Here is a 26,663-nt window from a genome sequence, read left to right on the forward strand (position 1 = left end):
ACATATAAAAGTCTATCAGGTGGAGGCAATGCCAATTATAGAATTCCCAGAGATGTCATTGAAGAAATTAAAATGAGTGACACTTCAGAAGTCCTACCAAACTCAGTTTTCCCTTTTCACTGCTTTCCCAGCTTTGTTGCCTCTTACCCTGAGTGACTTTCCCTCTTAACCTCCACAATCACCACCCGGCACCACCCAGCCATCTCTCCCCCTCACTCATCATTTCCCTACTTTCGTCAGTCTAACATGTGAGGAGAACAAATTTATCAAGGGACCATGTGTGTCACAAGCAGGTGGCTATGTGAGTCGGAGATATGACTGATAAAGGGTTTTGTTTCTGAAAAGGCCGCATAATAATAATAGAGATAACATTTTTATAGTTCATACTATGTGCCTGGCACTACCTCTAAGAATATTACATATGCGTGTATAGAAGTATACCCACAGACAGGAATATATAAATATTTGTACATGTATGCCCATATTTACTCATTATAAATTGAATCAGACAAAATTCATTTTACTTTTTAAGAGAAGATAAGAACTATTACTATTTAATGAGATTGTACTCTATGTGAGGTATAACTAAGTAATTTGTGTCCCTTATTTTAATAAATTATAATACAATTCTGTAGGTTTGTATTATTATCCCTGTTTTACAGATGAGAAAGGTGAGCCTTAAGGAGATTGAGATCATCTAGTATGTGGTAGGGCCTGGGTTATCTAGCTCTAAAGTCCAGCCATGATTCCACAAAGTAGGTTATATGTAAAGTTGTTAAGTGAAAAAGATCCCATCCTCAAATACATTTAGAAAATGCTGACTTCAACAGTTTAAAGTGGCTCTTTTTTGCAAGACATCTTGGAGCTTATAATATACTAATGGGCACTGTGCGTGTCTAGGCAGATATAGTTTCTACTTTCCATTTCTTGAGCACGAAACAATACTTTGTTGTTGTTGTTTGTTTTTTGTTCTTTTCCATAGAGCTTCTGGAACAATCAGACTGCTTGGCATGTCCTTCAGGCAATGATGTTCTACACACATGAACTATACCAATTCAGGAGTAAGCTGATGACTTTCAGGTCTACCATTTTCTTGTTGTGCAAATTTGTGATGAAGGATAGTTGGAAGAAAGGCAGGTAGGGACAAGGGACCCCCACCATAAGAGGAAAGCAACCTCAGGAGGGCTTGACATCACCCTGGAAGGAGCCCTCCACCCTTTCCCACATAATGGATAGATGACAAAAACCTGATTGGATGACAGACACATAGAGGGTTAATCAAATTAAAAGAGCTTGCAAAGGAGCCCATAGAATCCACTAGACTTAGAAAATCTGGCGGCAACCGTCTCAGGTCCCCTTCCTCTTCAGGAGCTCTGTGGTATCACTTTGCTATTGCTCAATACACCTTCCTTTGCTGCCCATGACTCTGTCTGATCTACCTCTTGAGATCATCGAGAACGATGGGCACTGAAGAAGAAAGAAATCCTGTAACACGTACAAGTGATTTTATTTCTTTATACCTCTATCTTCTTTTTTATAAGTTGAGAAAATAAGAGTAGCTACAGCATAGGACTGGTAGGAGTACTAACTGAGATTTTTCTATGCAAAATGCTTAATCCTGAACCTGACACCTAGCAAGTGTTCAATAAGCTTTGCTTACTGTAGTTAGGAACCGTTCCTACTCCTCTCACACTATGCCATATCCCAGAAGGGCATAAATACTTAAGTTCATTAATACTTGCAAAAGGCAGGATATGTAAGGGATCATAAATTATCAAGAAAATGCTAAAGAGTTTCAAGAAAGAAATTGCATCTGGTTAGGAATTGGGTTCATAAATGTTTTCATAGATGAGCTCTCTCTTAAGATAAGCCTTGGGGAATGGTTGGTATTTTGAGAGGTAGATATGGGAGAATGGTGGAGGGAAATGCAAAAGCAAAAAAAAAAAAAAAAAGGAGAAGATTGAATGTATTAAAATTCAAAACTTTAAGGATTCAAGATACTCTTAAACATATGTGGTTTAGAAGGTAAAACAAGAAAGAGAAAACCACAACATCTAAATGACTTTGGAGTAAGCAAAGATTTCTGTTTTCTTTTTTTTTTTTTTAAGACTTAGTTATTCATTTGAGAAAGAGAGAGCGCGCACACAAGCAGGGAGTAGGGGAAGTTGCGGGGGGGGGGGGGGGGGCAGTGGGACAGAATCCCAAACTGACTTTCTGACGAATGCGGAGCCCTAAATGGGGCTCAATCCCACAACCCATGAGATCATGCCCTGAGCCAAAATCAATAGTCAGATGTTCAACTGACTGAGTCGCCCAGGTGCCCAGCAAAGATTTTAAAATAGTAAACAAAAGATATTAATCATAAGGGCACCTGGGTGGCTCAGTTGGTTAAGCGTCACGCTCTTGATTTCAGCTCTGTTCACGATATCAGAGTTATGAGATGGAGCCCAGCGACCGGCAATGCATTCAGTGGAGTCTGCCGGAGATTTTCTTTCTTCTTCTAGCCCCCAGCCCCCATTCTTTCCCTCTCTCTCTGTCTTAAATAATTAAATCTGTAAAAGAAAGATGTTAATCATAAAAAAACTGGCAATATATAAAGAATAAAACTTTGGTAATATAACATATCAAATGAATGAAAAGGCAATCCACAGAGTGGGAAATTAAAATATATACTTTGACACAGAACTTTAATCGAGAATACAGAACTCCTTAATACCAATAAGAAAATGAAAACATGCTAGAAAAAAATGGGAAGAAGATTAGCCACTTCACAAAAATATATACTAAAATGGCCAGTACTTAGCTTCATTAGTAATACAGTTTAGCAATTAAAAAAAAAAAAAGGGATATGCAAGTTAAAACTGCATTGAGTTATCACTACATACCCATAAGAATGGCTCCTATGAAGAAAGATTGAGATTGTTAATAAGGATATGGAGCACTAGAACTTTTTTTTTCCAGTTTTTTTTTTTTTTAGTTTTTATTTAAATTCCAATTAGTTAGTATACAGCATAATACTAGTTTCAGGTTTTCAATGCGGTGATTCAGCATTTCCATACATCACCTAGTACTCATCACAAGTATACTCCTTAATCCTTGTCACCTATTTAACCCATCTCCCCCACCAATCACCCCTCTGGCAAGTGTCAGTTGTTACAATTACTATTACAACAATTGCGTGGCTTTTTTTAAAAAAAAATATTTTTTAAAAGATTTTTATTTATTTATTCAACAGAGAGAGAGAGATCCCAAGTAGGCAGAGAGACAGGCAGAGAGAGAGGGGAAGCAGGCTCCCCGCCAAGTAGAGAGCCCGATGTGGGACTTGATCCCAACACCCCGAGATATTGACCCAAGCTGAAGGCAGAGGCCCAACCTGCTGAGTCACCCAGGCACCCCTAAAAAAATTTATTTAAATACAATTTAATTAACATATATTATATTATTCGTCTCAGAAGTAGAGTTCAGTGACTCATCAGTTGCATACAATACCTAGTGCTCATTACTTCAAGTGGCCTCCTTAATGCCCGTCACCCAGTTACCCCATCCCCTTACTCACCTCCCCTCTAGCAACCCTCTGTTTGTTCCCTATAGTTAAGAGCTGGTTTGCCTCCCTCTCTGTTTTCCTTTTATTTTATTTTTCCTTCCCTTCCCCTATGTTCATTTTTTTTTCTTAAATTCCACATGAGTGAAATCATATGGTATTTGTCTTTCTCTGACTGACTGATTTTGCTTGCAAATGGCAAGATTTCATTCTTTTTGATGGCTGAGTAATATTCCTGTGTGTGTGTGTGTGTGTGTGTGTGTGTGTGTGTGTGTGTATTTAGATGATATACCTTATCTATATATGGTATACCTATATACATGTATATATATATACCACATCTTCTTCATCCATTCATCTGTCGATGGACATCTGGACATTTTCCATAATCTGGCAATTACAGACATTGCTCTATAAACACTGGGGTACATGTGCCCCTTCAAATCACTATCAGTTGTTACAATTACCTTGAAAAACCATTTAGCATATTGACTAAAACTGAACATATATATGCCCTATTACTCAGCAACTTCCACCTCTAGATATTTACCCAACAGAAAGGATATGTGCTAGAATGCTCATAGCAATACTATTTATATCAGCCGCAAACTAGAAATTAGCTAATTAACCCATCAACAGTAGAAATAAATAATGTTGGTTCTTCATGCAATAAAACATTCACATTATGGAATACAGCAATGAGAACAAATGATTTATAATTAGATGCTACAACAAATAGACCTTGCAAGTGTAATGTTGAGAAAAGGAACTAAAATACCAGAGCATATGAACGTGCTTATGATACCAATTTACACAAAGTACGAAATCATGCAAAACAAATGTATACTGTTAAGATTGGCTCTCCTTGCAGGAAGGGTGTGGGGAGTGACTGAAAGGGGGCATAAGAGGGTGCTGGAAATTTTTCTGCTTGATCTTGGTGCCAGTTACACAGGTCTGTTATGCTTGTGTACATTCATCCACTGTATACTCGTGTGCACATTTCTGTGTGTTTTCTCCAACAGAAACTTTTTATTTATTTTTTATTTTTTTAAAGATTTTATTTATTTATTTGACAGAGATCACAAGCAGGCAGAGAGGCAGGCAGAGAAAGAGGAGGAAGAAGGCTCCCCGCCGAGCAGAGAGCCTGACGTGGTTCTCGATCCCAGGATCCCGAGACCATGACCCGAGCCGAAGGCAGAGATTCAACCCACTGAGCCATCTAGGTGCCCCCAACAGAAACTTTTTAAATGTGTTCAATGATAATAATTTTAGAAAACTATTGTTGGAAAATACAGGCAAAATTTTCCAATAAGAAAAACATCTTCAAACACTGTCAAGTACTTTTAGGATGAATATGATGTTTTTTCCCCACTGCCAGCTTGATTTTGTCCAAAATGATTTGTGAGAAAATGAAAGTTCCCTTTAATGCTGATGCTTCCTTGCTGAATTTTCTAAGTGGACGGAAGAGACTGACACAGGATCTACTGATGCCAAGGAGAAAAATGTGCATCTAGAACTCTGAGTCTATAAAATCTTTACAATTGGCAGTTTGGCTCCTGAATGTCCCTTGGGACACCTCAGGGTTTCCCCCAAAGAGCTCCAACAGCAGCATCCTGGCAGAAGGTTGCATTTAAAAATAAATCCTTCTGAGTACCACATTGAAATTTATGGGCAATAATGAAATGCTGCTGCAAAAAACAGCAGAGAAGCCACATCGTGATAGATTTGAAGCTACAGTGTCTGTTGGGTTTAGTAGTGATATGCCAGCTTTTACACAAAACGATGAATCTTTCACTAGGACGCAATGGATGGCTTTTTGAATGTGTGGCAATAGAATACTTAGAGCCAAGTGGTGATTCATTTATACCTGAATATTTTACTTATATATGGACTTCCTTATGTTTAAATCCTGAAAAAAAGGTTTGTTTTTTTTTTTTTTTTAACTCCATGGTACAAAATACAGTTTGACTTAACACGTAACATACTTCGTTGTGGTCATCCTTTTGGAAACAGAATTGAAAAATCTGAGAATTTCAGAATCTAAGTAAAGAAGCAAGTGGTTCTCAAAAAAAGTCTTGAGGACCAATTGTCTTCTTTGCAGCTGAAATTACATTTTTGCTTTGTTATCGTTTTTTCCATTTGTAACCTGTTTTTATTAAACATGACCATGCAAGGAAGAAAACTAAAGAAGGGAAAACAGGATTCTGACAAGTGCTTTGTCATTTTTTGAAATAGTTTTTAATATACCTGACTTATCAAAAGGGAATGTCATGTGCTTAGTGCCTAAATTACTAAGTCTTTAGAGAAGCCAAAATTATCTCTAGACAGGGCTTTACTAAAATTGTCTGAGGTCAAGAATGGATTGGGAGGTCATGGTAGCCTGATGAAACTTTCTGGCAAAAAGACGTAGGGAGATGCTCCTGTGCTACATTTGCCCAGTGACTCCCGTCTATGGCATCAAGATGCCTTCATGGAGTCTGAAGTCTGTATCAGAGGAACATTTTTCTCTCCCTTCTCAGCATGTGAAGGACCTCATGGCCGCATGGACTCATGGTTTATTTTAGAAACCTCCCGAATAAGGCAGACTTTCCTAGGAAAAGCAACCACTGTGTTTCTCAAACTGTTGAACACTTCTAGAGGAATTATGGTTCATAAAATTTTAGAGGAATCCACCCTTTGTTTTGAATGAGATAAATGATTAAGAGAACTTAATCCAGCATGATGCCTGACTGATGGTAGACATTGCCCAGAGACACTGTTTTGAATACTGACGCCTATACAATCAAAGATGTTTAGGAATCCTACTGAAGTTTTGGTCTTCTTTAAAATTTTAAACAGATTTGTATTTGGTCTGTTTTCTTTTTATGTTTTTTTTTTTTAAGATTTTATTTATTTATTCAATAGACAAGTAGGCAGAGAGGCAGGCAGAGACAGAGAGAGGGGGAAGGAGGCTCCCCCTGAGCAGAGAGCCCGATGCGGGGCTCGATCCCAGGACCCTGGGGATCATGACCTGAGCCAAAGGCAGAGACCTTAACCCACTGAGCCACCCAGGCGCCCCTTCTTTTAATGTTTTAACTGAAATTTAGGAGTATTCCCTTTTCAGTCAGATTTTAATCTTAACATTTTGTTTTTACTGTTATGTTTTTAAAGGTTTTATTTATTTATTTGACAGAGAGTGAGAGAGAATGAGAATGAGAGAGAGAACACACGCAAAAGGAGTGTGAGAAGGAGAAACAGACTCCCCGCTGAGCAGGGAGCCTGACAGGGCTCCACCCCAGAGCCCAGGGATCATGACCTGAAGGGAAGGCAGATGCTTAACCAACTGAGCCACCTAGGTGCCCCTTAATGTTTTATTAATATGAGTAATGAAAGAAACAGATTTAAATCAAAGAGAAAAGCCAGTGAAGTCAAGAGCCAACATCTCTATTTTAAAGAACAGTGGAAGATCAATTGCAACACCTCATTTTACAGAATTCTTTTAGTATTCCCAATGACATAAAAAAGAGAACAACAAACCCCATGAAAACTATGCTTTCAACCATACTGTTTAGGTCAACATAACTAATTCAAATAGCTTCGTGGCAGGAGGCACACATATATTTGTTGGTGGTTTTTATACTTAAGTACTATCAGTTACTGAAAGAAAAATGCTATCTGAAAAGACACATTTTTTCTAAGCTATAGCAACTGACCTTCCATTGGAGCAGATAAAAACGGCAAGACCATGGAGGCCTCTAAGTCTGTCTTTAGGCCTCTCTTCTGCAGCTCCCGAAAGGGCCAGGCTGAACGGGCTGCATACAGCAACTCAGGAGGTCAACACATCCAGCTGCTGCTATAAATTCTAGCTCCAGGATACAAAATGTTTTAGACCCTGGCTTCAGAGAATTTCAGTTCTTGCATTTGGTGACTTGCTATTTGCATTTAAGAACCAAACCAGGGAAAAGGAATAGTGGTTTACTTAATGGTCCTTTAAAAGATATTTTTTTCTTCCAGAAGCTTGCTCAGTTTAAAGAAATAGAGTTAATATTTGCTCTGCTGGTGTTCTCTACTCCCAACTTGGTAGAGAAAAGACGTTTCCTTAGCTTAAATATTAACTAACATTTCAAAGCTATTCAAAAGCTGTTGCTCATGTTTTTAAAAAAAAATAGTAATAGGCTTCTAGAAAGCACAGTTCAGGAATAAGCAGGACACCAACAACTGTGCAATTATACACTTTTCCCTTTTTGCATACATATTCCATGGCTTCCATATTCCAGAGCACTATAGAGAATTCAGGACAAATTCTAGTAGATTATAATACTGGCGACCATCATAGACAAGGCCACTCTTGGTGCTCCAATAGCAAAGAAGCCATTTTCATCCAGAAACCGCAGAGATGGTTCCCACTTGGCATCCAGGCACCATGAAAGCTGCCATTTCATCCCTGTGGAAACCTGGCATGGGGTGACTAATGTGGATGTGCTAGGAATGGGGTGAGCAGAGATTGTAAATACTGGGGAGATAGTGAGGTTCACTTGGGCAAAAGGTGAGGGGGATTTGAGGAGGGAGGGAAGAGCATCTAAGTTTGGCTGAGTTTTAGAGAGGAGACTAGAATTAACACCAATTCCTTATTTGGAATTTCCTAACATCTCACTCCTAAAATGATTTTTCCCCCTTTTATCTTTAATTGTATTGTCAAACTCTAGGATTAGATCTAGGATTGTCAAAAGAGGATGAAGTAGAGCAGAACAAAAACGATGTAAGCAGGAACAGCTTGGTTAAGGAGGAGTATAATCTCCTCAAAGGAGCTGGGCAAATGGGAGGCAATGTCATATCATCCTTATGCTGAGAAACATGGGGTCTTGTGACCTAGGGGATGCTTACACTCCCAAGGGTCTTTAGTGGGTATTGAAGGGAATGGTGACCCCTGACCCAGCTTCTTGGAACTCTAGCCATTGTCCCGATCCTAGAAACTGAGGCTCCCTGCTTCCGTCATTCAGGCGGCTTCTGGGGGCGCTAGTGGTATGTGAAACAGCATCAGATAAGGCATTCCGGAGAATGCCCAAGGACTTTCTGCATTGGAAGTGATTCGTCATAAATGATCGCCCCTGTCCCTGTGTATCATGTTTATTTTTGTACTATTATCCTGACTTTGTACCAGTTTTTCTTCTATGGAATTTCTTTTTGGCTTCTCAAATGACTCCATCTCACTTCCCCAGTGAACACCAAAAGTCAAAGACATAATGATTTTTTAATAAGGTGCCACATGGAAAGTAGAGAATTTAATCATAGTACTCATCATTTTCCTTGTCAATGATTTGCTTTATAAGGCAAGAAAGGAATGGAAATAGTTTTTTTTAGAAGAACATTTGTTTTGACTCTTAGTCTCTTCTGAACTTCAAATAGCCTTTTAAGCTCCCTTTGCTTTAAAGGACACAAATGGAAAAGCATCAGACCTGGGCTCAATGTATTTAATTTGACAAAGCATGTTGCCAGTTACAGAAAATACAAAAAAGAACCCAAAGTTCCAAAATTGTACAACCTCTGTTTTCAAACGTTGATTGACTTATGTGTGTCTTTTTTTCTCGGACACCTTCTTTCTCTGTGTCTCTGTTGTCTCTCACAGTCTCTCTACCATCCCTGCCTCTCACCTGTTTATCTTTTATGCTTCTCTCATCCCTCTAGTCTCTCTCAGGTCGCTGTTTCTCTTTCTACCTCTGCATATGGACCTGTCTGTCTCTCTCATCTCTTTGTCTCTGTCTCTTTCCATAATATTGCCGAGGAACTAAAAAGTACTCAGACTGTCATTTGCCTTCTTTTACAGCATTCATTGTGTTTTCAATAGTTGCTTCCATAAATCAAAAGACAGACAGATTTTACTAATATCAGGACAAGTTTGTCCCTGTGACAAGACAAAACAATTAGATGAAGGTCATATCTCTAGTTATGTCTCAAGTAGTCCTGTTAGTTGCAACCACTGAAGACTGTTTTTATATACACTCACATGATAATATCTGCCATACTCATAACAAAGTAAAGCAAGTTAAGAACTTAAATTCAACACAGAATTCAGTGGTGTGTGTGTATAAAGATTTATATTTATTTATTAGACAGAGAGAGAGAGAGAGAGAGCACAAGCAGGGGCAAGGCAGGGGGAGAGGGAGAAACAGGTTTCCCGCTGAGCAGGGAGTCCAATGCAAGGCTGGATCCCAGGCTCCTGGGATCATGACCTGAGCAGAAGGCAGACGCTTAACCGACTGAGCCACCCAGGCACCCCTCAGTGGTATATTTTTATAAAATTCATCGTCAGTGTCCTGGGTTATACAAATACCATAGCTTCCTGTTGGGGAACACAAGGTGCTTTAACACACATTAAGTAGACTTCTAACATGTTACATGGCTTATCATCAATCATCCCACATTTTTCTGATGAAGAAAATGGTGCTCAGGGAGAAATGATTCCATGACAAAGCAAAAATAGAATGAAGCCAACAGTGAGCTCAGGGCTAGAAAGAAATTTTCTTCCAGAATCAGGTAGGAGACTGATTATGATAACTACACTGAGCGCCAGTGTCTGCTAAGAAGCCTCATATCACAGTGTCTCTAGCATCTTGGAAAAATTAACGCTCATGGGATTTAATCTACTCATTTTTTGGAAGAGTCTACTGAACCCTCAGTGTTTACACTTCTGATTCACCTGTGAGGTAGACAAAAAGACAACGATGCTCTTTTACTATTTTCCGAACCACCTGAAACCCTACTGGGGACCACGAGATAAAAACATCTACCTAGTGCCAAGACTTCTTAAGTTCTTTCCTAACAGTAATATTTATTCGTGTTTAAAAAATGACAAAACTGAAAAAAAAGGAATTTTACATGGGGAAAACTAAAGTGATAACATCAAAACAGAAATGAGAATTTCACCATCATCTACTGTATACATACAAACTACGTCTATCCTCAATACAAAAAATACTCCCACTTGAGGAGCTAAACTTACCTAGTTTCCAGAGAGATTTCTATGCCCAAGGGTCTAATAAACATTGAAGCCACTGAATTTTGACTTAAACTAGATGAAACATTAAAAACTTAAAACATGCTTATCATAAAAACCATGTGACAAGAGTGCAAATGACCCACGTCATTTTGTGACAGGCTACCAGCCACCATTCTGTCAGTTTGAATGTGAATTCTTAAATAGGTATAATCATCAGCTTAAATATACTTCACAAAGAGAAAAGTGAGAGACGGTTCTAAATCCTTGGATTAAACATGAATTTCATTTTTACCAACTAGTTATTCTGAGACAAACTTCAAAAGGAAAAAGATAAAGGAAATGTGGGCAGTCAGTCCCACCTTTATTATATTTAGCAAAATGAACCAATATTATAATTTAAATAAAAACAAATTAGGAAAACCAGGATGATATTGGGCAGGGAAGTTGTGAAATTAGCCAATTCTATTTGCTCTAATTCTGCTACTTTTCTCTGAAATTGATTTTTAACTGTTTGACATTTTTGTCACATACTTCATGAAAAAGTTCCCTGAGGTGTAAATGCTGATCAGCCAGCAATGCTTACCTTCGTTTTAAAGACTACAGTCCACGTTCACTTCTGCATTCAAGCTCTGTGCGAAGTATGACATCGAGAGATAAATAATTCCATCATTTCGACCTGATGTTTCTGTGAAATGTGGTGCTAGGAGACAGCCGACGGGCACTGCGTCTGAACAAATCATACGTCCTGTAATTGCCGCTTAGCTCTAATTACTATTGAGGAGAGTGTTTGCAACTTGATTCCAGGGAGAGGGCAGACTACCTTCTGACGACACCGGACCAAATATATCCTAAAAGACTGACAATTACTTTCTTTCATGTAATTTTCCTGAGTAGCTTCAGCTACTCAGAAACTACTACTCGGCCATGACAAAAATGAAATCAAATCATCTGCCACCCACCCCTCCTTTCCAACAAGACAATGCAATTTGCTCAAAACACTTAATTGTTAAAACAATTTGGAATTTTGGGGTATCACTGAGATTTGAAGGGATTATTCTTTTCTTTTCTAGGTGGGCAACGAAATTTTTATTTTAAAACTGCTTTTTATTTCAAAAAGGACATATTTCAAAATATGAACTTTTTCTATGTTCTCTTAGTCGGAAATAATTTATTTACATGCCGTTAGGCCTGAAGAATTTCCTTCCTTTCCTGTGCATTTTTAAGTTTTAAGTAAAGATTCACCGCATATTTTTTAAAAAAGACTGGAGCAGGTAACGAGCTGATGTTGATAACATTAAGAGGGATGTTTATGCTTTTCAGTGCCAGAAGCATAATTTCAGTTACGCGGGTGAATTATCATAGTGAAATTAGCAGTTGTGTAGGCTTGGAACTGAAATGATACATTATGCACTCATGTCTAATCTCACTCTTTGTCCAGTGGCATCTGATCATGAAGGTTTCTGATAGATCCATGTGACACGTATGGCTATGACTGAATGGTGTTTTGCTTGTGCTAGGCTGACTGCCATTGATATTGATGAGTTAGCTTGGTGGGAATTTTGACTGAATGAAAGAAACTTGAAATGATGGATGTTTTAAATGTCAGGAAGGATTTTGCACCTTTGGTTGTGTAACTTAACTACATTCGCCAACCAGAGCCAACACTTCAGTGACATACAGAGCAAATTGCACCCACCCAAATTCAGAGATCTGATATATCGGCTTATGTCAGATTTGCATGGTAACTATCAGGGACAGGTAATCCTAAGAGAATAATTAGATGCAGCAATCAAAATGGTAATTACAATACCAGCTCTTAGAATGAGTTCATAACTCCAAGCCCCGCGATCTCAGTTGTTATGAATAATAACAAAGTAGCATTCTAAATGGGACACAGCACCCTCTATACTTATTTCCCCCCCCAAACAGCAGTTACACACTTCTTGCTCATATAACATGTTGTTCATGATTAAAATAAACTTGTGTGGCTCAGTTGGCTCAGTTGGTTAAGCATCAGATTCTTGATTTCTCCTCGGTCATGGTCTTAGGGTCATGAGATCAAGCCCCACATAGGACTCCACACTGGGTGTGGAACCTGCTTAAGATTCTCTCTCTCTCTGCCCCTCCTCTAAAAAAATAAACTTAGAGTCACTGCTGTGGTTTTCACTTTTATTTTTTATCTTATTTTATTTTATTTTTTTAAAGATTTTTATTTATTCATTTGACAGACAGAGATCACAAGTACGCAGAGAGGCAGGCAAAGAGAGAGGAAGGGAAGCAGACTCCCTGCTGAGCAGAAAGCTCGACGCAGGGCTTGATCCCAGGACCCTGAGATCATGACCTGAGCCGAAGGCAGAGGCTTTAACCCACTGAGCCACCCAGGCACCACTATTTTTTATCTTATTTTAAAAAATCTATACCTAAATTTAAAAATAGAGCACTCCTAAGAAAACTTGGCGTTCAGTAGGGTTTCAGCCCTCTTTTTTGTCTGCTTTAAATCATGCCTGATTCCTGGAGTATTTTCCAGAACATTCCCAGGCCTGGCATACTAGTCCACCCTCAAACTCTCACAGCTTTTACTTGTACCTCCCATAGGCCCTTTGTTTAGTTCAGTAGTACACAAAGTGCGGTCCCTAGACCAGAAGCATCAGCATCACCTGAGAACTTGTTAGCAAAGAGAATTCCCAAGCTCCATCCGAGACCTGCAGAATTATAAACCCTGGGAGTGGTACCTAGAAATCTGTGTTTTAACCAGCCCTCCAAGTGATTGGAAACACACTAATGGTTGAGAACTACTACTGGTCCATGGTGTATGTATGTACCAAGAGTGGTAGGAGAATGAGATAAGGAATATTTAAGCTTCTATGGGGGAAACTATGGAAGAGCTAAAGGCCTAGCAGAGGGGTGGCATTTAAGTGGTGGTCTAGAGTGGTGGCAAGAGACTGCATGAATGAAAGAGGCACTAGGCATCTCTCACCTGGCTAACCTGTCATGTGTGCCCTTGCATTAGTGCTGCCCTACCAATTCCAAAGTCTTACTCCGTAAGGTACCATCATTCTTCAATCATTTCATTCTTCAGGAAAACTTCCCTGATTTTTGTAAGCTTCTTAGTCTACCAATTTCTCTGTCTATTCCTTTAATTCCTTTTAGTATAGCCTATATTCCTTCTTCACATTTTTTACTCTCCCTTCAATTAATAAATCTGGCTTCTGATTTCTCCATGTTAATAAAACTATGGTTTTGAAGTTCTTTATCAGTTCTCCTTGATCTCTGTATCATAGTAGAATATGATCCCATGCCTAAATATCTCTTTTCCAAGCTCAACTTTTGTATTTCTAAACATCTTCTGGACTCCTCTCACCTGTATTATCCCACTGGCATCTCAACTTGAACTTATACAAAATTGAACTAGATCATTCCAGCTCCCCTAATGCCTAGAAGAGACATACTTCCTCTGGTGGTCTTTATTTCGCTGCCTGGCACCATGAGTTTTGGTTATACAGACTACAACCTGACTCTCTATTTGACTTTTCCCTCTTCCTTGCCCTGAATTAAGTTAGTTACCTTTATGACACCTTTCACTTCCTATCCCTTTTCACACCCATTATTGTTACCTCCATTCAGGTCCTTATTAGCTGTTCACTAGCATAATTCTTTAATCACTGTAATCCCCCTGTGGTTAAATGAGTTCCTGAGAAGGATAGCTTGAATCAATCATTTTCCTGTTCAAATGTCTTCCATTGCTCCCCTTAGTGAGTTATCGGATCTGAAATCCAATACTGTGCACCTGTTCAAATCGCTACTCTGCTACTTACCAGCTGGGCAACATTAAGTGAATTAATTGACTTGTTAAGCCCGTTTTCTCAGCTGACAAGTAGGAATAAACTCTAATCAAATCTCATGAGGAGACCTGAAGGAACTAACACATGGAAATTCTTACTTAAGTGCATAGAAGGCTGAAGGATTTAGCAAATGATAAGCATTATTATCACCGTCACCAAAACCATCACCAAAGAATACAATTCCAACAGTGGTTCAGCAGCCATCACCATCCTTAAACTTAACTGAAACTTTCTAAGATATGCTCAACTGAACTATTTCTCAGGGATGAGGACAAAATGGCTTTCTTTCTGTCTCTGGCTTCTTAGGCAGTTCTTTTCACCACACAAAGCACTGCTTGGTTCTTGTACATATAACTTTTTTTTTTTTTTCATTCTATCACTTTGGTTATGCTTCCTTGATGCTCTTGCCTTTATGTCACCTCTCATATTCTAGCTTTAAGTGGCATTTTAAATGCCATTTCTTCCAGGAAGCCTTTCTATTTCCAACACAAAAAAGTATCTTGCTCTCCTTTGAACCTGCAATACATTTCACTAATATCTCTTTTACAGTATTTAAGACATTCTATTGTATATATGTCTTTTTCCCCTAGGAAGCTCTCAGATCTTCTGGGTTAGAGACCAGACATGATTTGCTGCTTTTGCTTGGTGTCTCACCCAGAGAGGGCACTCAACAAATGTACTGAATGAATGAATGAATGGATGAATGAGGTAAAGGAAACAGCATCTACACTCTTACATGAACTGTGCTGCTGTGTGCTACCTGGTGAGAGGCTTTCTTCTCCATTGATAATTATGAGGGTCTTCAACATGATGAGAATGACAGAAACAAGTTTTAAAAGGCCCCTTATAAATGGGGCATTTTCTTTAAACCTTGGGTTTAAAATAATTCTAGAACTCAGAAGCAGGTTCTGCATAAATAAAGTCATAAACATTCACTGGATTCCCACGATGGTGCCCAAAAGCGTAATTAACCCATAAGACAGGTGTCATGGTTAGAACATTACACTCACACCTCAATGCCAGTGTTACTAAAAGGGGTCATGAAAAGGAGTCGATATTCTATGAGTGTTTATGAAGTGCTCTAACTTCCTTATGAAACATCAAACCAGGAATTTTTTTTTTCTTCATATTTTAAGACATACTCCAAGAGCTGTAGCCAGAAACCAATTTTCTTGTGTATTCAAATGATTACTTTTCCTTGTCAGGATGAACGTGCTCTGGTTCAAGAATGAATTTATAATTGCTGATTATAAATTTAGAAAATGAAAGTCTTCTATAAAGTTGTTGTTTTGTTTAAGTTTCCAGAAGTCAGAAATTATTTTCTTTTTTAGTTACAATTCTAATATTTAGTTCCTTTTCTTCATTCTGAATTAATTTTAAATTGACTGTGTGGCCCCTGATACTCCAGCTTCAGTTCCTATACCCACATCCCCTGACAAATACATAATGGCCCGTTAACAAACTTTTAATTACATTCATTAGGGGAGTCTGTTATTTTAAAGTAACTCTTCAGTGAGTAAATAATCTCTTTTTAATGGAAAAATGATTGCCTTTCCAATTATCTGAATTGCAATTTTGGATTTTCACAAATTTACTTAAAGCAGACAAGCCTATAAACAAGAAATTATCAATGAAAAAGACCTATTTTCACTGTTACTTTTGTTCCCCCCAGTATTGAGCTAGACATTATGATAAACTGAAAATGGGGGTCCTTGGTCCTTGAGAAGGTGACTATCTGGAGAGCAAAAATAGTAAATCTGAAATACTTAGAGACTAATACAAAGACACATAAAATGTAGTGTGAATTATAGGCCCAGAGAGAGATGCACAGAGGTGAGAATATAGCCTCACAAGGACAGGGATCTTTGTTTTCCTCACTAATGTATCCTAAACACTTGGAACTGTGTCTTACAGGTGTTACCAGCTCAAAAAAACAATTGCTCCACCAAAAGGAAAGACAAGTGAGTTAGAATGACTGGAGATGTTTCGCTGGGAAGGCAGGACTTAAGTAAGACCTTAGGATATGTGATTCCTTGGTTTCTCCTTTTGCTCACCACCTACACCCAGACTACTAGCAAGTCCTGTGTGTACTCCCAGCACGTATTACAAATCTTTCTACGTCTCTCCATGTCACTGCCACTTTTTTTTTTTTTTTTTCCATCACTGCCACTTTTTAGTCCAAGCCACCAACATCTATCTGGACCACAGCTAATTGCTCTGAATGGATCTTTCTGGGAACATTTATGTTCGCCTACACCTGGCCTCCACATAGCAGTCAAACTGTTTAAAAACAAATCTCACTGTGTTACTCCCATAACACAATAATGGCTTCCAATCGCACCCTGAATAAATTCCATCCCTTCCCATGGCCTACATTTATTACATGATTAAGCCCCTGCTTACTTCCAAAACCACACCTTGTATCACTTCCACTTGCCAACCTCTCCCCCTTCCAAGACCCAAGCTTCTTTCCTCTTTCTTGAATATGTCAAATACATTCTTATCTCAAGGCTTTTGTCTTTGCTGTTCCGTCAGAGTGGAACTCTCATCCCTAAATTCAATGGTATCTCAGCTGAGGTTTTTAACAACGTGTTTTCTCTATTATGTGCTTCTGTGTTTATCTACTCCATCTACTTCTTTGTCTCTAAAATTATCTAGTTTTTTACTTGTTTACTGTCTCCTGTCACTACAATATGATCTCCATGAAAGCAACAGCTATATTCTAGGTGCCTCATTTCTCACTTCTAGAACAGTGCTAGGCCTCCGAAAGGCACTTGGTACAGATTTTGAAGGAATGAATGACTTTCCTTCCCCAGCCTTTTCAAGTATGAAGACACTTCTTATACATTGAATGATTTGAAGGGCTCCTCACATATTATTATTCTTTTCTTTCCCATGAGTATTCACTGATTATATATGATGCTGTTATGAAGTCAGGAACATTTTTTCAAATAAAGACCTATCATTATCACAGTAGGGCTGACATACATTTGGCAGGAGTATGATATGTGAGACATGGTATTTATTCAATCAACCAGATACGTGGTGCACACTTCTGTCGGCAGGTACGTGAGGATCCTTTGCCACAGATATTACGGGATTGCTGAGTAACACGCAGACAATCTGAGAGAACAGAGGGATGGAAAATATCCTACTTAGCACTTTCTCAATACAGAGATATGAATAAACTCAGGTGAAGCCTTAGCCTAAACTAAGGATAAACCAATTTATTCTCTGAACCCTCTAACACCTTACTGTGGAGTTTACTGGTCATCTTCACACATTTGTATAATAATGGCTAATGCATTACATTTATGACATGTCAACAATATTCTAAGCACTTTATGCCTATGTTAATTCACCTAATCCTGCCAATTAACACAGTAAGAGAGTAACTCACTACTACCTGAATTCTGTAGATGAGAAAACAGGGCACAGTAAACTTAAGTATTTTGCTCAAGATCACAAAGCAGGTTAGTGGCAGGGCTGGCGTGTGAAGCCATATCGTCTGGCTCCAGAGTCCATACTTTAACCACTGTGTTATGCTGCCTTCCTGACAGAAAAAGATGGCATCGTCTTCACACTGGGTAGAGAATGTCTTGCATCATACATAGCGTATAAGAAAAATTACATATCAAATGTCAGCTACTTCTAAATATGCACATTTTACTCCTAAGCATTTTCAAGCAGTTGTTTTTCTCTTTATGCCACATAAAGGTCTGAAATGCTTAGCAGCAAGTGACTTCATGAAGCAGCTCTATATCATGTGGGAAATCATGAGGATAATCTAAATCAAATACAAATCTCACTGTGCCTTTAATATCACTGTGAAAACAGCATGCTTTTCTAGGACACACTGTGAAGTCTGCGGTGATAAGACAGCCTATCTTAAAATGACTTGAAACCAAAAATGGATTTGTGATTGTTATTCCCAACTCACCAAGAATGTTCTATTTTGACAGGTTAGAACATGGGGATACAGGCCTCACCTTCATATATAAGGTCTTAAAGTGTATAAACCTCAGTGATTTCTGCACAGTATTTGGTCAGGCTGTTTATGAAGGAAGTTCAATATTAGCTTACTGAACCAAGACAGAATTCCAATAAGGCCCTTCATTTATTCCCCTCCATCTAGTCCCTCCTTCTTAAAGAGATTAATTAGCCACCCTACGAAATATGAATGAATCAAGGAGGAGTCGTGTCTACTGGGCAGAACACATGTTATGCAACTTGACCCTTAGGTAATAAATCTTTTGGAAAGCACGTCTTCTTTTCCCAGTGGGACCTGTCTTCACTTTTCTCATGTGAGACCTGGCAAATGGGACATTCTGAGTTTGACAGGCCACTTCTCGGCTCCTCAGCTGACAACTATTTTACACAGATGTCAGCTGAAATCCTTACTGGGGCACGTAGGGGATCAGAACATTTGAATCACATCCAGCACCGAGAATCCCTCCTCCCTCAGCTTTCTGCCTGCCCTGTCCGTCCCATGCCACCAGCAGCACAGCCCTCCTGCAGGGCAGTCCAGCTCCAGGGAGATGGCCCAGGGCAGGAGTGAGGGGAAGGATCAGCTGTCAGCACAAAGCTGGCTTAGGGTGATCCTTTGCAAAAAGTTCATTCAGGAAGACACATCTCTCAATTTCTGCCATTATTCCTTGGTAAAAGATTTGGGAGCTGGAGGAGAGATGTGAAAGAATTTAAGGCATTTTCTCATGGTGTGGTAACACTGGAGTCCGACTCCAGTTCAAATTTTGCTTCTACTATTTATTAACTCACGATGTCACTTGGGGGAATTACTCTCTCAACCACAGTTTTCTGATCAGAAATACCTGCCTTTTTTAGGGTTGCAAGGGGAAGAGCATCATAACACATAAAAAGTGCTCAGTGCGGTGGCTGGCAGAGAGTATGGCTTCAATAAATGTTAATTCTCTCTTTTTTTCTCTGAAACTGAAAAGGCCAGGAGTTTGGAGGTCTGTGTTTAGAAATGCCTCCAAAATCCTCAGCGCATCCCATTTTCACTGGTTTTGTTTTTGTTTTGCCTTCATGTTTTTGTTTTGGATTCTTATATGAAGATCTATGGAATCTCCCGTCCAAGAATTCAGTGCAGTATTTGCAACCATGTTCATTTTGGGGAAAGAGGAATCAGATTTAGTCAATTCTCAAAGGATTCTATGATTCACAGAGATTAAAAATCTCTGTGCATGTTTCTGAAAAGTTATAGGCAAAGTGAATATCTTTTTTGTAAATCAAATTTAGCTTTTAATGTACTAGAAGAACCAGTGAGCAAAGAAACTCTCCCACGAACCTTTCTGTTTTATAAACTGCATATTCAATCCAGAGTTCTTCAGTTTTTACAAAAGATTCAGACTTTTAATATCAGGTTTGCTTAAACTAGAACACTTAGTGGCATTATATGCATAGTAGTAACTTCCATTAACAATTTACAATGTAGTCTGGGGGTCAAGTCCAGGTTGAATGAAAACTGAAAAAGAAGGAACTCCAAAAAGTCTCTGCTCTTAACTGGACAGAATCTTAGTTATCCTCTGCTCCAAAGACCTCATTTTACGGATGAAGAAATTGAGGTTTTCAGGGGTTACATGACTTGCCCAAGGTCATTGCAATAGTTACAGACAATAAGGACTAACAGCTCTAAAAATAATGACAGTGATTATGATGATGATGACAGCACTATGATCTGTTGAGCATTTACTTGAGCTGAGCCTTTTAAAGACTTCAACCTCATGTACTTTTGCTACAACTCTAGAGGAAGATTTTATTAACTCCACTCATTAAATGAAGCACTTGGCCCAAGGCTCCACAGCCTGGAAACGGGCAACTCAGAACTTAAACCTTAACTCACAGCTCAGAACCCATTTTGCCTTGAAAGACTGTGTTTTTAGGCTGCTTCCCAGAATACAACAGAACGGAGAATCACATGGTCTTGAAGTAGAAACAAGAGGTTAATTTGGAAAGATGTGTCTACAACCTTCAAGGTATATACTTGAATGGGTTTTAAAAAAATACAATATTATACAGTCCTAGATAATGTTACACCCTCACAGATATACATTTGTAGTATTCTAGGAGTAGAAGCTCCAGAATATATCCAGGTCGATTGCTTGCAAGATCACCGTTAGACACAACTCTCTGACCAGACCTCTTCCCAGGCTGCAGGCCAAGGGGATTGGTCCTCGTGGAGTCTAGGCTCTCCTCCCCCACATTCTAAGTCACATTCTGTGTCTCTGGGATTTCATATGTTCATTCCTAAATGGCCCTAGAACTACTTCCACGGCCTACATAGGTCTCTTTTCCAGATATCTCTCCCTCGAGGTAGGTAACACACATGTGGGACCAGTATGGCTGTTTTTAGGGAATGTAAGTGGAGCTTGCCCGCCAGGACTGGGTGTCCATATGTCTGTAGTATAGGACAGGGCTGGGGTGGAAAAAAAATAAAAGAAGATGGGATAGAAGCCATGCTGCAGCTTCCATGTTCTGGCATAGAACTTTGGACGTGTCTGGGAATTCTAAAATAATACGTAGCCTTCTCAGGTTTTTATGAATATGTATTTGTCAAAGTATATGAAATATACTTTACTGAGCAGCCAAATAGCTTGATTTTAAACTATAATGGTTTATAATAGATATATATGGGCATCAATTTTTATCCTTGTCTCAGGGCTTGCATATCCTGGGACAAGACAACACATGCCTGACGGCTTTTCCACCTCCTGATGCTGTTCCTTCTCAGCTTTCTGGGTCTTTGGATCCTTTTGCTATGGCTCCATATTTGCTTTGATTTCTATTTTCCTCACTCCACTTTTACTGATGACTTGGTATCAAACTCATCTATAATCTATGATCTATAGATCTATGATCTATGAAATCCATCATCTAACATGTAATGAGGGCTAATTAGAAGCCATAGAGGTACTATGTATAGAACAATGGACAAGAAACCCTCAGTCCCTGCCCTCATGTGACAGGTCTGCTTGAAAATAAATGAATTTAAAACACAGCATGACAAATGTGATGACAGAGAATTACTAGCTATGCTGAGGGAATGTAACTCTTCACCAGGAGTCCAGTAAGGTTTCCTTGAGAAAGTCAGGTCTAAACTGAAAACCCGGAGTAGGATTTACCTGGGCAAAAGGTAGGAATGAAGTAGGAGATGAAGAAGAGCTGGTTTCATGTTTGTGTTAAGCAGAGGGGATTACACACCAGGCGAAGCCTGTAGCCAGAGCAAGCATTGTGCCCTGAACTGAAAGAATTTCAGCAGTGACTAAAGTATGTTGCTGGGGTGAGAATTGTTCCTGGAGACATAAACTGGAACAAGACCAACCCAGGTCTTAGAAGTCATGGTAATGTGTTCAGGTTTGACCTAAATGTGATGGGGAGTCAAATGCAGATTGGAAACATGGGTGTGACGTGATGAGACTTCTACATGAGGACATCAATGGTTGAAATATGGATTATGTGGATATACCAGAGTTGCTGCTGGAGGAGAGGGGGCAAGGAGGGGAAGGGCAGATGGTGCAAAGAAGTCCGAGTAGCAGGCATTACAGCAACTCAGGGGAGGGACAGTTTTAGCATGAATTGCTTGTGTCGGTTGTAATGAGAAGACTGAGGAAAGAGGTAGAATCAGTAGGACGTGAAAACTGGTGGGATATGAAGCTAACCTCCAGTGGACTACAGTGAAGCTCCCAGCCTGGGCAGATGGAGGGGTCAATCGCAGAAAAGGAACACACGGGGAGGTGAAAGCTTGAAGGAGAATTTGGTTTCTGAGCAAGTCACTGCTTTTGATTTTCATCTTTGGATACCACACATTGAGGCTGAGAGTGAGGACCTATGTGTTAAGACTTTGGGCGTCTCCTCTTCCCACTGTGCCCTGCCACCATCAGAAGGAAGGGTGGATGAGCAGCAACCAGGAGAAAGGGAATTCTTAGATGAGGTTTGCATTTATAATTCCTCTGTAAAGATCATCATTTGTTTAAAATACTTTGCTATCATAAAAGTTACCAGGATTATTCAATAAATAACAATGTTTCAGAATTTCCAGTTATGTTGGATTTGGGGGTGTCTCAAATATTACAGCAAGGATTCAGAGTTAGTCAATATGTCAAGATTTTGCTCTCAAATATTTGATGTTAACCAAAAAATGTTGATCCTTTAAAGATGAAGAAAGTTACTTAGCGAATGGCTAATACATATCCTTCCTGAACATAACTTCTCAGACTTTACACATGCATTCCATAGTACATAGCACATCGAAGAAATTAATCTTTATCCATACACCTGAGTTGTAGTCTTTCCTCAATCTCCAGGAATTTCACATGGGTCATTAATTATACCAGAAGAAAATTTTAAGAAATAGTACTTAGTTTCAGATAAAAAGAAAAGTGCAATTTTATTTTTTTATTTTGCCAGACTAAACATCAACTGATATGCTAACAATCCTTTATGAAGTTAGCAGCTATCAGAAAAAAGCAAAAACAAAAACAAAAAACAAACAAGCAAAAACCCAAAGGATGGGTTCAGTTTTTTGAAAACAAACTTTTCAAAAGTAAATGTATCATTCTGCTCAATATTGATGAACATCATCTGCATTATTTACTAGCCATATCATAGGTAGTACAGTTAGATCTTTTAAAAAAATCTAAAATTTAGGCGAAAAGCCAAATTTAAGAAAGTTACTTCTGAACTTTTTAACAATTGTGCTGTGTGAATTTTTAAGGCGAAAAAAACCAGAAATCAATACTATGTAAGGAAAAAAAGAAAAATGGATGAGAAAGCTTTCAGGGACTCTATCAATATTTTAAGCAAGCACAGAAGAAAAAGCCAAGTTGTTGCGGCAACATTACCAAGGTTATTCACATCTAATGCCTATGTGGCTTTCGACAAAATTCTTTATTTCTTTATACCTTAGTTTTTTCATAAATAAAAGAAACAAAATCAAAACGAACTCACCAAAATGCCACAGAAAAGAAGGTTTATAATGAGTTTTGACATGTGCTTAATAAAAACTATAGCATTATTAGATCCATTTTATTTTATCTTTATACAGACTTGGATCCCTATGAACCAAAAGGAATGATTTTTAAAATCACTTCTTTATTGTAATGATATTTAAGATCAGTAACACACCCTTCCCCAAGAAAAATGGGCAAATAAAAATTAACACAATGAGAATGCCTCCGAAGATTAAGGGTTTGCACGTAAACTGCATTTTACAGTGGGAGAAACATGTCTAAACCACTGTCTATTCAGGGGACAACAGAGCCTCATCGTCTGTGGATAAAATAGAGACCAGAACCGATATGAATCAGACAGGCAGCATTTGTCCTTACTTCGAACACTGAAAAATAAAACAGACTTTTCTGTTTATCCTTCTCAAAATTGTTGGGAGTTCTCTTAATGCAAACAACAAAGTAGAAAGTCCATGGAAGCAGAATCTAAATTATTTCTGTTTGGCTCTGAGCAAGGTATTTACCTGTTACATCCTGAACAAGGAGCAGAGTGAATGAAAAAATATCCCCGAGTAAACAACGGTAAAACTGGCTGGGTAACCACGAAAATAATGACTACTGAAACATTCCCATTATAGTCAAATTAATTGTAGCTCCTTACAGGAAAAGACCATTAGAGGCCACAAAGCCCCTAAACATACTAGATAGAAGCAATGCTAAAGGAAGCTAATCTAACGTCATACTTGCACACAGAGAAAATTCTACTCCTCACGTGGCATTAAACCTTAACCTAAGTAGAGAAAACTCTGGTGGACTTCCACCTTCCCTCATGGTTCAGGGGAACTGGGTAAGAGGGAAGACCGTGGAGGTGGCAGATTAAGGAGGCAAGGCTAATGAGAGAGAAGTGGGTTTGCTTGCTGCTGCCTTGTTCGCTGCCTCCTTTCTTCTGGAACTTCTCTTTAGCCCTGCTTCCTGAGATATGTCTCTCCAGGCCCTTCTCTGGCCTATCCGATCAAGTTGCTCTGTGAAAGCCTGTTCTTACTCTTCTGTGTATGTTGATGTTCTGGTTTCACCACTGGTTTTCTGTTGGTGGTCCTCTACACCTTCTCCCCAGATGACCCCTATCAGGGCACTGTCTCTGCTAAGGACTACTAGAGCCCCAGCCTCTGCCCCAAGCCTCAGTTCTGTGTATTCAGTTGCCAACTGGATCCCCCATAATCATGTCTAAAACCAAACTCATTTGGGCTGAAAGATTTTACTCCGAAATGTGAGAATGGAGTTACTCATTCTAAAAGAATAACCTGAGATAATAAAAGATATATTTAGAACAGGAAGAGAGCAGTGCCAAAGAGTGAGAAAGAAAGAACATTAACCATATTTCTTATAAATCTTCAGTGTATAAGAATTACATATTTTAATAATATTTTTAACCATCTGAATACAAATGAAATTTAACGTTATTTGAACGCCAGGTTCAAATGAAGGGGGGCCCTTTGTTCTGTTGAATTTGTTTTCAGCCTCTCACCAAATGTTAAAACCAGATTGAGAAACAGAAGTAGAAATACTGTTTATTTGGAGTTCTCCTTGGCCTCGAAGCATTGCTCCTTTCCTGTGCAAAGTGGAGAAGCTTTCAAAGGTCACTCTGAGTGAAGCTCCATGTGGGAGCTGATTCCAGTCTCTCTTCACTGTAGAATGCTCAACTCAGAGGAAGGGGGTGGGAAAAAGGGAAAGCTAAAAGGAGGAAAGAATGAACTATCAATACATGTCTCTCTGTACCCAAAATTTTTGTGTGAAGAATATGTGGTAATTAATTATAGCAAAATGTTTTGATGTTATCAAAATTTTTTAATGCTAATACCCACAGGATATTTGAAAATTTGAAGTTCTAGAAGATTTTCATTGAAAACCTGTTAGAATTTCTCCATGGGTTCATTTTTAAAACAAAAGTTGAAAGATATTTAAATTCTAAAGTCTTCAGGAACACTTGAACTTGACTCTTCCCCTAAACACTCTTCTCCTTATATTCTTTAGATTAAATGATGGCAACTACCATAACACATGCCTCCTACCACTCCTTTTCTTCTCACAGCCAGAGAGCCACAGAAACACCAAGTCCTACAGGTTTAATCTTCCAATACATCTCAGATTCATCCCTATGAATCTGTGAGTCCCGCTGCCCTACTTCAGATCCTCATCGTTTCCCATCATCATTGGTCTCCTTTACTCCATTTTTATTCTCCTTGGATCCGTCTCTCAGGCTGCTGCTAAAACAATTTCTCAAAAAATCCAATTTGATTCACACACATCTTCTGCTTAAATCCTTTTTTTCATTCTATTTCATTTCATCCACCCAAATAACATCTGCTAAGGACCAGGGCCTGTGTGTCAGATAATGTACAAAGTTGGGAAAGCGGCACGAATGAGACCATTGGGAGCTTTGCCTTCACCATCGAATTTATACTAATATGGCTTACATGGTCCTCCAAGATGAGACCCCTAACAACCCCGTGAGCTTCATTTCTCACCATCCCTGTCTCAAACCTTATATTAGCAACACACATATGTTTATAGTTCCCTGTATATGCCATGTTCTTTCTCACCTTTGTGATTTTCTCCTACCGACCCTTTTCTCTCCTCTCCCACTTGATCTGCCTCCTTCTATGCAATCTCTGAGAGAAAGTCTCTCTCTGACCCACTCAGACTGGGTGAAGTATTCCTTCACTGTGTTCCTATATAACACCTGCATTCCATACCACCGTGTCCATTATGTTGTAAATGTCTATATACATGTATACACATGAATTGTGTATACATGTCTATATACACAATTCATTTTGTGTTCTAGACAAACATTTATTTAACCGTCACCAAATTCAAACATAATGACTCATATATTCTATAATAAAATTGGAAAAAATTGGTGGCAAAGAGATGCTGATATTAGCAAAGTTATAATTCAGGGAAGAGGGCAAGAGGTAGGAGGTGTTTAGAGGAACACTTGAACTTTTCATTCTATTCTATGGAATTAGAGTTCTAATTCCGCATTCATGATGGACTTAAAAAACTCAGGCAGTTCAACAAATATAGAGTAAATTCAACGGACTGTCTTGTTCTGGTAGTCTCTGCTGCACTAGTACGTTTGCCTTCCTGATTGAGGTATTAATAATTAAGTGTGTTGTGTTAAAGTCAGGTCCTTTTGCTAGGGGAGAGGATTTGAGAAAAGCGCTTAACAGATGGCATTAAGCATGCTTCATATGAGAATAAAGAACCCAGGGGAAAACTGTATATAAAAATATATTGAGGCAGTAGGGAGTAATCATCACCTGCAAATACGCAATTAT

General features: G+C 38.8%; 1 protein-coding gene across 10 annotated transcripts in view; it reads right to left on the reverse strand.

Moving 5' to 3' along the window:
- Nucleotides 1-26,663, reverse strand: part of ZNF385B (zinc finger protein 385B) — a 398,195-nt gene that overhangs the window by 92,925 nt on the left and 278,607 nt on the right. Inside the window, exon 1 of one of the 10 annotated variants that reach the window (XM_046019670.1) lies at nucleotides 7,234-7,349. The exons of the other annotated variants lie outside the window; for them this stretch is intronic. Coding sequence (XP_045875626.1) covers nucleotides 7,234-7,267 — 34 coding nt within the window. The 5' untranslated portion in view covers nucleotides 7,268-7,349. Of the gene's footprint in view, nucleotides 1-7,233; nucleotides 7,350-26,663 lie in introns of those variants that run through there. 10 annotated transcript variants of the gene reach the window in all.

The sequence above is a fragment of the Meles meles genome, chromosome 9, assembly GCF_922984935.1.
Source record: "Meles meles chromosome 9, mMelMel3.1 paternal haplotype, whole genome shotgun sequence".
In the NCBI taxonomy this organism is placed as follows: Eukaryota; Metazoa; Chordata; class Mammalia; order Carnivora; family Mustelidae; genus Meles; species Meles meles.